The sequence below is a fragment of the Amphiprion ocellaris genome, chromosome 6, assembly GCF_022539595.1.
Source record: "Amphiprion ocellaris isolate individual 3 ecotype Okinawa chromosome 6, ASM2253959v1, whole genome shotgun sequence".
NCBI lineage: Eukaryota > Metazoa > Chordata > Actinopteri > Pomacentridae > Amphiprion > Amphiprion ocellaris.
Genome location: NC_072771.1, coordinates 39,109,806 through 39,122,107, shown reverse-complemented (window position 1 = coordinate 39,122,107; position 12,302 = coordinate 39,109,806). Strand labels below are relative to the sequence as shown.

The following is a 12,302-nucleotide window of genomic DNA, read 5'->3' as shown; positions in this document are numbered from 1 at the left end:
TTAAAAATAGAATGGAAATTTAGAAATATAATGTACAAAATAAGATTTAAAAAAGCAAAAATTAAGTCAATTAACAGCTAGAAAAGCAAAAATTGGGTAAACTAGGAACAAAGGAAGCAAAACTAGAACTAAGTAACAACTAAAAAAAGCAGAACTGAGTGAAATGTGAACATGAATATGAGATAAAGTGGCATGGCAGATAAAACTTGGATGTTTTTCTTGTAGTTCCTGAAAAGCAGTTTGGAGCTTCCCAGCTTTCACATATCAAAAGCAATATGTATGACACCAGCTGTCATGATCAGGAAACTTTAGTTGTAATTAATGATTTAACTTTCTTTTCTTTTTATACCATTGTTAGTTTTAGATTAGTTGTTTTAGTGCCTTTGAGTGCTACATGTGTGCTGTATCATTTGACTTTTAAACCAACATGTGCCAGCAGTGGTGATGTCGTGTTATACAGAGTCCGTCAATGGATGCTCAGTGAAAGGCAGTAAAATGTTAGAAGTTAAGCATCTTGAGGTGAACAGATGATGTTAGGTGTCGCTAACTATGGAAAACAATTTCAAAATTGTTTCAAAAAGACCAGAAAGATGGACTTAGATGCCAGAGTGAGGAGGCCCTGTTGTCAGACTCATGAATGCAAGTTTGAGTTTATGGGCCTCATTAAACAAGACCAAGTGATGAAACCCCAGACTGGAAGAGGCTACAGCATAGAAGAACCATGGAGGGACCATAACGAGATTGCAAGTAAAGAGGAGGCCTCAGGAGAAGAGAAATAACCCCTGCAACCAGAACCAGAACTGTAACCAGAACCAGAGCTACAACCAGAGCTGCAACCAGAACCAGAGCTACAACCAGAACCAGAACTGCAACCAGAACCAGAACTGCAACCAGAGCTACAACCAGAACCAGAACTGCAACCAGAACTGTAACCAGAACCAGAGCTACAACCAGAGCTGCAACCAGAACCAGAGCTGCAACCAGAACTACAACCAGAACCAGAACTGCAACCAGAACCAGAACTGCAACCAGAATCAGAACTACAACCAGAGCTACAACCAGAACCAGAACTGCAACCAGAACCAGAACTGCAACCAGAATCAGAACTACAACCAGAGCTACAACCAGAACCAGAACTGCAACCAGAACCAGAACTATAACCAGAGCTACATCCAGAACCAGAACTGCAACCAGAACCAGAACTATAACCAGAGCTACATCCAGAACCAGAACTGCAACCAGAACCAGAACCAGCACTGCAACCAAAACCAGAACTACAACCAGAGCTACAACCAGAGCTGCAACCAGAACCAGAACTGGTTGTTGATTATGGTACCTGTATGTCACCTGTACTGGATCAACCAACTGCAAAACAGAACCCAGAACCAAAGAGGAGACAGGAAGAGGAGATGGAGGTTAAATAGGAAAGTAATTTAATGAGCTTAAAAGATGATAAAGTGGTTTGTTGCACTGTAGAAATGTATGATTAACTTTTTAAACAATTTCCATTTTGACAAAATGTTTATTATACTATAAAGGTGTAAAGATGAGAACAGGATAGCACTGTGGAAAATACCAGAGCGGCTGAGAGGACACAGATGGTTAGTAGAAAAATCGAAATATTAAATCTGATTCTTGTTGTCACACCACAGCGAATCCAAGAAAATCATGAATTGGACACTCAGAATAGATATACATAGTTAGGAGTGCTGAAGTGCGACTCCTAACTGGTAACAACAACTAAGTTTAAGGGTTTTATTTCTTTTTAAAGACTTGAATGAACTTCTTTGACACTGTTTTACCCCAAAGCCTCTCAGATTGAGGTGGGAGATCGAGCCTTTGTTACAGCAGCTCCAAAGCTTTAGGATGTCCTTCCTCTTGAAAATAAAAATACTGTAGCTTTCGCTTAGAAAACTAACTGTAATTATCTTTGAATGTATTATCACAGTGCTTTATATGCTCTAGTATGTGTCACATCACATAATTCTTATACGACTGCTGATTTCTTATCTGTTCAGCACATGATGGTCAGAAAAAGTTGTAGCGTTTGTGTTAGTGTTGTAGTTGTAAAGCTGTTCCTGAATGATTATGTTTTAGGTCTGTGTGATTACAGGTTCTGCAGGACATACATTACCCACAGATGTTCTTTACTTTCACAAGAAGACATATATTAGTTGAAAATGTATGTGGATGTTGACTTTATAAACCCTTGAAAAACTATAATTTTACCTGCCGTTATAGCTTTTACAATAAGCCTGTGTTCTTGTGAAAAAGTACATGTAAGTCCTTTAACTTTATTTTCAGCCAATGCAACCAAAATAGGATATAAGAGCTACATAAACCTGAAGAGATGATACTTCTCAGTCCTGACAGTGAAATGGATAAAACTGCAAGGAATGAAGACTGTAAGCTGCTCATTTTCACAAGCTTTTTGGACATGTGCAACTAGATATTTCATTCCACCTACTCTGGGGTTAGAGCTACATTTAAATACTTCAGAAAATGAGGTGGTCAGACAGTAGACATGAGTTTATTGCCATTAGTTGGAGGTGGTTTTACTGTAAGCCAGGTTTATGACTACTGCACAGCACTCAGCACGTTTTATATTGCATCTATTCCCCTTGTCCAGTGTTTCGTAATGGACTTGCAGACTGTATTTAAACTACTGTGAGCACAAAAATCGGAATATCTGCTGTTCTGTGATGGATTTTGGGCCCATAAGGCAGAACTGTGATTTTAAGAGGAAGGTTTTGCTGTTGAATTCTTAGCTACTGATACCATTAGATGAAAAATGCAGTTTTAGATAACTGCATCATGTTTGTTCTGCTTGACTGAAGCACACACTGATGCTATGCCTGAACTGTCTTGTCTAATTTTTAATAAATCAGTTATTGATGATCTGTAATCACGGCACTATAGAATGTGTCCGTTTAATATAGATGTACCCACCAACAAAATGACCTTGTGCTGAGCACAGGCATGTGTTCTGCATGTGTACGTTATGTACAGATACCGGATCACGTGACCTAAATATGTAGCGGGTGGCAGGAATTGATGGGACTCAGAAACACCCCCACAATTTAATCAGTTGTTCCTTGGATCATTTCCTATGGATAAGTCCTGATAAGTCCTCAGTGGTGGATTTGTAGTAGGATCACAGTCAGCTGATGTAGTGTTCAGTGGTTGTCATGGTTACAGTGACACCGTGCCGCTATCTGGTAATGATACAGAAATCTTTAACCAATCCGTGGATCCAGACTATAAGCTGCATCACTGCCAAAATCTAATCACTTGGTCCTTGAGTCATTTCTGACCTTCCCTGGAAATTTCATCCAAATGCGTTGGTCTGTTTTTGAGTAATGCTGTGCACAGACAAATATACCTCGATCATCACATAACTCTGTGGCGGAGTAACAATAAGACAAGTTGTCCAGACTGATCCGTTTACATTCATATGATTCAGTTTCTTTGGTTGGTAAATGCTTTAATTTTGTGTCATCAAACATGTTGTGTAGTTAGATCTGGTCTCAGTCTCTCTCTGACTGTGAGGTGTGGCGTCCCTCAGGTTTCTATCTTGGGGCCCCTGCTGTTCTCTGATTACATGTCAGCAGTCATAGCTGTGGTCATTTTACATTTCATTTGCATCCTCAGTGCAATTGAACTCTTCAATTCCTTTGAAAAGTCAATTTCCTTTTACACTGCCTGCATTAATTAAACCCAAAAGCCATCTAATCTAGAACATGAATCCTCATCCAAAATAATCCTACATTCAACTTTTTGCTTGCTTTATAATTTGAAATGATTTGGGATGGTTGTTGCTCGGACTCAGACTTAAATTTGACTCCACTGTGATAGGTTGGATTGTGCTGTTCATTCTGAAGCAGACAAAGAATGTGGTTGTGCTTTCAGTCTACCTGCAGACAGCAGCGCAGCGTTCATTTTATTTCAGGTTTTCTCCCCCCCAGTTGGTACCGGTATTTGTTACGTTCTCATCAGAACTTGCCTACCTCAGCTATCACAACAAAATACCACAGCGAGATGGTCCGAGTATAAATACTATGCTCTCAATGAACCTCCCTCAGGGTGTCACTCTGCATTCAGCCCGATCCCAGCTGCTGCCTGGACGCTAGCCTCCCAGCATACTGAACGTCACACTTTGTGGCACGGGAAAAAAAAAAAAACATTTCCTGCACTTTTTTGTTTTGAATGAGGTGACACGGAGTTACATTATCTGTGCTTCTGCAGTCACAAACAATGAACGAGCTAGTGGATCCCATGTAGCATTTTTACAGTGCGGAGATTTTCAAAAAGGTCAGAGGAGATGGAAGGTATTTGTGTAGGATGCATGTCAAGAGTGGGACTAAACAGGCCTTTAGTGGCAGTCACACTAAGCTTTCTGCTGGGCAGCAGGCATTCTTCCTCCATCCCCTATCCCATGAGCCTCTGCTGCTTGGACAAAGTCCTCTTTGTATGCCCATGGCTCTTGGCTAGAGCACACAGAGCTTTGAAATTGCGTTTGAACGATGGGATTTTCATTTCTATCCCTCCTTTTCGTGCTTGCTCTCACCCCACTTTGCTTTCACTCTGTACTGAACCTCACCCCCCCCGTCAACCCTTCATCACCCACCCTCCCACTTTTCTCTTAGCAACTGGTCAAGTGGGACAGTACTGCATTGACACCAACACAGTGCTTGCTACCAGCTTGGTTTTCTGCTAGATTACATGGATGGGCAACATCAGTTCTCATCAGGAATTATAAGACCTCCTCTAGAAATAGTTTTAGTCACCTACTGTGTAATAGAAGAAGCTTAGAGAATACATTTGTATTCTTATATACATATTCTTAAATACATATTTTTGACATCAAGTGACAGTTGTCACTTGAAAGTGGTAATTTCAAAACGCCCTGTACTGGTGTTACTCATAATAACTTGGAATGCATTTAAATATTACATAATCTTGTACAGATTGTGAGGTGTGGTGTCCCTCAGGTCTCTATCCTTGGACCTCTGCTGTTCTCTGATTGCATCCTTAATGTGATTAAACTCTTTCATTTCTGTGGGCTTGTTGGTCCCAGCTTGATCTTTTGCTAGAATGCATGGATAGACAGCATCCGTTTCGCATCAGGAATTAAAGAATCTTCTGCCTGCTGTTTATTAATGGAAGCTTATAGAATTAATATTTTATTCGTGAATTTCAGGTTTCTAGATATTTCTGATGTCAAGTGACAGCTGTCAGTGTGTCAGTGGTGATTTCTTTATTGTAAAATACTGTATATGCTGGAGATAAATTAATAATTAGTTTATAAGAACACTCTGTATTGGTGTCATTTATGCTGTATTAGTCTAATAACTTGGAATGCATTATAATATGAAATAATCCCATTAGTGATTGTGAGGTCTGGTGTCCCTCAGGTCTCTATCCTTGGACCTCTACTGTTCTCTGATTACATGGCAGTGATCATGCTACCTTTCATTTACAGCCTTAACGTGATTAAGCGTTGCGATTTCTGTCAAAAAAAGTGCTTGTTACCAGCTTGGTGTTTTGCTAGTTTTCATTGATAGATAGCAAAAGTTTATCATGAGGAATTTGAAAATCTGTCTTGTAAAAGCAGTTTTAATCATGTACTGTGTATTACGAGAAGTTCAGGGAATTCATGCACGTTTAAATATGTTCGAGGTCTTGTGATAATATTCAACTGAAAGTGTCATTCCTTTAGTGTAAATTACGATAAATGCTGGACATAAATCTGTAATTAGTAATAGATTGTAGTTTGAATATGCAGAATCAAACTGTGGATTCTGGTTGTGAACTTTTCCTTCTCTTGTGGTAAAGTTTATTTCTGCAAAGACAATGTGTTTCCTTCAGCACAATGGTTTACCTTGACTTCACAGGGAAGAAAATAACACTTATTATTTTACTATCACTGTCAACTATTTCATGCTGCTTGGTTGAAAAAAGTACCTTTACTGCCCTGTTCTTACAGTGCTTCTTATTTACTTAATTTTTTAAAAACACTACGCACATTGAAGGATTTCTGCGGTAGATGCTCTGTGTGATTCTGCATCCCTGAACTCTTTGCCCTTAGCTTACATTGTTCACATGCAATTTTGGCCCATATCGGTATTTAAAGCTTGTTTTCACTGTTTACTGTAATCAACGTAAATCGCTCTGGATACGAGTTTCAGCTGAATGTGTGTAACGCACATGTAAATTATTCCCCCTGAGGTGTTATTAAACAGGTTGTGGTGACTTAAGTTAGTTGCAGCTTGTGGAAATGTGTGTGTGTGTGTGTGTGTGTTCGTGTGTGTGTGTGTGTGTGTGTGTGTGTGTGTGTGTGTGTGTGTGTGTGTGTGTGTGTGTGTGTGTGTGTGTGTGTGTGTGTGTGTGTGTGTGTGTGTGTGTGCGCACCGGCAGACAGTTTATTCCCACCTAGTAATCTTTCAGCAGCTTGTCTGGCTCGTACCTGCTGCTGTTGTTGTTATTATGCTGCAGAAATCACAATAAGGGGAAACTGCAAGCCTTCACCTCATTTACTATTCAGCCGCACCGCTGACGGAATGAATGAAAGACTCAATGCAATGGATGATGTGATATTAAGTGAGGCGTGTATGTAAACGTCTGAATTTCACCTGCAAAGTAAAGTGCAGTTGAAGACTCAGCTCTTGGGTTAGAGTGGTTTATTGTCCTTCTTCTGTGGTGCAGCTTGTTTTTACCTTCACAGGTAAATAAGACAATGGCAGAAAGTTTTTTTAACACACTACTGCACACTTTCCAACTTACAAAAATATATTTGTGACATTTTGGTTCTTCATACGTTCTGATGAAAACAGTGAGTTGGAGTATGGTTGAAATACCTACATCAGTAAAACATTTGTAAATGTTACTGTTAGTGTTTATTTAAATGAACTCTTAATTCAAGACCAGGGTAACACACAAGTTTCTTTTCAGAGATTATTCACCACTTTTTCAAAGTCAACCATTTCATTTCTTTTGGTTTCTGTGGTCATTTTATTTGCTTGTGACACTAGTTTTAGACTGATGGCACTGAAATTCAGAGAGAAACTCTGAAAAAGTTAAGTTTTAACCAGGTTCAATCTCTGTCATCAACACTGGCACTGAAATATTAGCAGCCTATGATGTAATCAGATCAGCCAGCTTTGTTATTATCTCACAGGCACACACACACGCACACACACACGCACGCACGCACGCACGCACGCACGCACGCACGCACGCACGCACGCACGCACGCACACGCACACACACACACACACACACACACACACACACAGACGTTTTGTACTTGTGAGGACCCTCACTGACATAATGCAGTCTTTAACCCTTTCATCCAGCTCTCAACCCACAAAAAAAAACCCCTGGAAGAAAGAGGACCAGATAAAATGTCCTCACTTTCCAGAAAAGTCAAAGTCAAAGTCAGACTGGTAGTGTTTGTTATATAGAGAAAGACAATATATTCAAGTAGTTTTAGTCAAATAAGAGAACTGCACAGTTGGTATATTTTGTATGCAGGTCAACACTTCTCAGTTTCTTAACACAAAATGTGAAAAGACGGTTTGGAATAAACCAAAGTAATGTGGCAGATCTACATAGAAACCTAAATAAACCAAAATACTGAGTAAGAATCTAATGTTTCAGCTAAATTTAAAATAATTAAAATACTTATTTTCAAGTCCCAAGTGATTAAACCCATAAAAACTCATCTCTATGTACCAAGTTTACAAGTTTAAGTTTTTTCCCCTTTAAACAATCCTTTTTTCCCTTAAAAGGGCTTAAATGTCACTATATGCAGTTGCTTCCTCTGGAAAGTGTAGCTCTGTGCCTCTTTCTTCACTCATCCCTCCTTACCGACTGCAGCTCGAGCACACCAGCTCACCTTCAACTCTACTGTAAAACTGCTCTACACTACACAATGGCATGTAGTAATATGGCAGTAATTCAGTGGCTCATGTTTGAACTAGTAAATGATTCTGAAGAAGAATAATGATACAGAAGGATCTACTCTGCATGTAGACAGGATTAATTCCTTATATTTGTTACATACGAAGCCTGAAAATTTGGATTTTTGACACCATCATTATTACAGTTTAGTTTTCAGGTGTAAATGCACATCCATAGTGCTTACTGCTTATTTCACTCAGGATTTTTCTTGTAATGTATAAAATAGCACATTTTGGACATGTTAACAATTTCAAAAAAATTTCACTGGAGGGGGTCTTATTTAATTATAATAATTATAATTTTTTTTGCTGTAGACTTCATCCAGTGAGCCTCAACACAAGTACAAAACATATCATTAAATTAGAATTGCCACATCAAAACAAATCATAGTATTGCTGACAAATTGGAGTAAAATGTCATTGTGAAGGAATATCTCTTATACTAATGATCAACTGACATTATTAACATTTCACTCTTTATTAAGAGCTTAAACTTAATTAGAGATGCAACATTCCTACATTTACACCAGATTAAAATGAACTGATTTCCATCTGACTGCCTGCAGTCTAATGGATCCTTCTGAATGAAATGACACAGCAGGACTTCCATTTGCAGTGACCTTGCAGGTGAAGAGCAGCGGTAATCAATAACAATAATGGCTGCTGTGCTCCGTTTAGGTTGACAACGTCTTGTATTTGAGTATTCAGGCCTGTGTGCACCTGTTACACAATCGAAAGCAGAGATGGCTTCATTTTGTTTATATGCTTCTCTGTCATCCTTAGAGGTTTCAAGGTTCTTGAATTGAAGAACCTAAAAGAATAGTTGCTTTTTACTGAAGGTCCGAGGATTACCATGACCCGGATGACTGAGAATCTAAACAGACATGCTTTTCTGTAAATAGCTGTATCTCTAATCATGCGTCATGTACTGGTCTTGTGTGCTTGTTTGCTAATGACAGCACTCTTCACGGGGTGGAGACTGTTGGTGGGCCGTCGTTCACATCTTAGATATTGAGTGCACTTGTTGGAAGAAGCTGCGATTGTGTCGATGTGTTTGAACAGCACTGGAAAGTATTTATATATCAGTCCTGTTGGGATTGTGTTTGGCTTTTGTTTAGTGCTACTCTCTCAAAATTCAAATGAGAAGACAAGGGGAGGGAAAGCCAAGCCACAGCCGGAGAATAGGCTAGTTTGTGGACCATTTCCTAATTGTTAATGAGGCGCTTCAGGGCAGGTTGCCAAGGCTGGAGGGCCAATGGTTGGACGCCTGTTTGAACAGCGAAGGGGGGACAGAGAGGGAGAAGCTGTGGGGACACTGTCACTGAGGGGACCCTTAAAACCCCATCGGCCCCCTCCTACCTGGTTCACAAAGTCCTGGAGCAGGGAGCCGAGAGCCGCCGTCACTTCCCCCCGAGACTTTAATGAGGGTCGAGCTGCTGCTTCGGGACTTCGTTGGACTCTTCTAGTCTGATTAGCAAGCCCTGGGTCAGCTGGCTGGGTCACTGAGATTTTAAAGATGTCCAACAACAACAATAACCAAGAGGAGAAGGAGGAAAAGGAAGAGGACACCAAGGGGAAAGGAGAGGAGGTCATGGTGAAAATCCTCCCACCTCCACCTCCTCCCGAGGTCAATGGGAAGGGTCCAACTGAGGACGACAAGCCCAAACCTTTGCCCAACGACCACCACCGCCAGCCTATGAACCGCAGTATTTTTCCTCTCTCCACAGTCTCACCTGCGGCCGAGAGGATTCGCTTCATCCTTGGGGAGGAGGATGACGGTCCGGCGCCCCCACAGCTCTTTACCGAGCTGGACGAGCTGCTGTCTGTGGATGGACAGGAGCTGGAGTGGAAGGAGACGGCCAGGTAGGAATCTCAGAGGCTTGTAATGACGTTTACAAACCTTCTACTTTTACTAATGCAGGGCCTGTGAAAACTCCTCCACACAGTAAAACTTTTGTTAATTAAGCGTGTTAAATATACCTCAATGACTCTTTATTTACTTCAGAAGATGGTTTTAAACCCCAGATTAGAGAACATTTGTGAACTTCAGCCACTTGTCAGTCTAAAGTCAAGCTCACAGGGCTCCACAGGTTTCTCCTGTGTGGCCCACTAGTGGGATGTGATGGGATGGTTGTTTATACTTCATTAGCATTGGATGAGTGAAGCTCTCTCAGGGGGGAAACTGGATCCCTGGGCTGCCGTTTGAGACAGCAAAGGAGTTGATTTGCCTTCTTAATCTCTGACCAGATAGAAGTTTTAGGTGGTTAAAACTGTTGCTTGACTAATCTGCTATATCCAATAACTTTAATTAAACTTAAAAAGTATACTGTAAAAGTGCATTTTAAGATCAACTTCTGGTAATATTCTCATTAAAAGCTAGTTTTAAGTTTTGTTTGGTCCAGAATTTATTGTGACAGATGATAAATTTGTCCAGCTTAGATTGGTGAAGGATCAGCACCAATAGATTTTAACTGAATCTTTATGTCAAAATTCTGTGACACTATGTGTTTGTCCTTAATTTGACCTTAATTTGCCCAAATAAATCAATGAAAATGCAAATTAAACGAGTACATTATGGCATTTGATTGTGGATTATGACAACTGTTTGAGAAAAACTTATGAAAAACAAACAAAAAAGACCAAAATTGCAAATACTTGGCATTCCTTTAAGGATACAGCAAGATAGAGTCTCTTGTCTTTCTCTGAAAATGCAACATTTAGTATACAGTGGAATAAACTTGCTATGCATCATAAAGTACCAAGATATGCAAAAAAAAGGTATGATAAAAAGGAAATAAAACAAGCACAAGGATAGTTTCTTAAGCAAGTAGGAATAAGAAATTGTGTGTTACTCCTCAGTCAAGAGTGTACAAATAAAAAATCTATAGAATTTATCGATAAGAGGATTATCAGGGTTAAACTGTAAAAGTGGAAGTGGACTGCAGTACCAGATGCTTCACAAAAAGAACCTGTTGTTTACTATTTAAGTTTAAATACTTGTATATTTGTCTTACAAAAGGCGCAAAAAATAAATCCTGCATATTTAATGATAAACTCATTATTCTGCAAATAACTGCAGAGATTAAGAGGTGGTGCAAAGTCTCTCCAAGTGCACTCAGGGGCCTCAGAGTGAATAAAAGGTCTCACAAGTGCCGGGTAGTGCTGGAAATCTGCCAAGCGCAGCTTTAGCAGCCAAACTGGCCAAATAAAACACTGGTATAGAAACAGCTGCTCAGTACCAGTTCACTTTCTCATCCGTCTGACTCCGAGGGAGGCAGGAGGGGGACTGATTAAATACATACTGACTCAAAGACAAGTCAGGATTCTACATCTGAATTTAAGAATTTATCATTTTGCCTTCAGAAAAAACAAAAATAAAGAGAAAAGTATTGCACGCAGTCTGCAAAAATAGAGATGTTCATCAATTTCAGATGCACCTGTCTGACTGGTTTACATCACACAGCTTTTAATTTGACTTTAAGTAGAAATAAAATTAAATAAAAGACAGTTTGGAATGCTGAAGTGCATTTACTTACCAAATTTTGTGAGAATTTTTGAGAATTTATCACTTGTTTCCTGCTCAAAATACATTTCTTGTCATTTTTTTCCCGCCCAATCTTTAAAGGCAAAGGTTGATAGTCTTTAATTTCCTCCCACAAAATAATATTCAGATGTGATTTTTTCCACTGTGAGGGATATTTTGACATTATTGTGTACAGCTTCTATAATGGCAACAGGTGAGGCAGCTATAAGATATGTGGTGCATCTACAGAACCTCTAATATATAATAACAGACATGAAACATAGAGATGTGCATCATATTTATGTTTAATCTGGAAGAAATCACTGTATAACTTTGATATCAGCTTCATTTATCTTGATTGTGTGTCCATATGTTGTGACTGTCATGTCATCTAAGGATGCCATTTATGTTAATATATTTATTTGTTGTATGGAATTGCACTTCCATTTAAGTGTTTATCCTAGATTATGGCAAAAAACTGTTTTAATGTTTGGTTGTAACTTGTCCTTTTGCTCTAATTGTTTTTTCTTATCTTTCCAGGTGGATCAAGTTTGAGGAGAAGGTGGAGAAAGGAGGTGAGCGCTGGAGTAAACCACACGTGGCCACGCTGTCTTTACACAGCCTGTTTGAACTGAGGACCTGCATAGAAAAAGGCACCATCATGCTGGACTTGGAAGCTTTCACTCTGCCTCAGGTTGTCGGTAAGTTCACCTCTGGTCATCTTTTCTAATCAGTTTCCATCTCTGAGGACTAAAGTATCAGCCACTGTATCAAAATATAATCTATAGGCCTCATGCTGTTTTATTTATTTCAACAAA

General features: G+C 39.5%; 1 protein-coding gene across 6 annotated transcripts in view; it reads left to right on the top strand.

Moving 5' to 3' along the window:
• Window positions 1-12,302, top strand: part of slc4a4a (solute carrier family 4 member 4a) — a 93,695-nt gene that overhangs the window by 28,419 nt on the left and 52,974 nt on the right. For all 6 annotated transcript variants that reach the window (XM_055011187.1, XM_055011190.1, XM_055011189.1 and 3 more), the window contains exons 5-6: window positions 9,689-9,824; window positions 12,025-12,185. In XM_055011187.1, coding sequence (XP_054867162.1) covers window positions 9,689-9,824; window positions 12,025-12,185 — 297 coding nt within the window. The remainder of the gene's footprint in view (window positions 1-9,688; window positions 9,825-12,024; window positions 12,186-12,302) is intronic.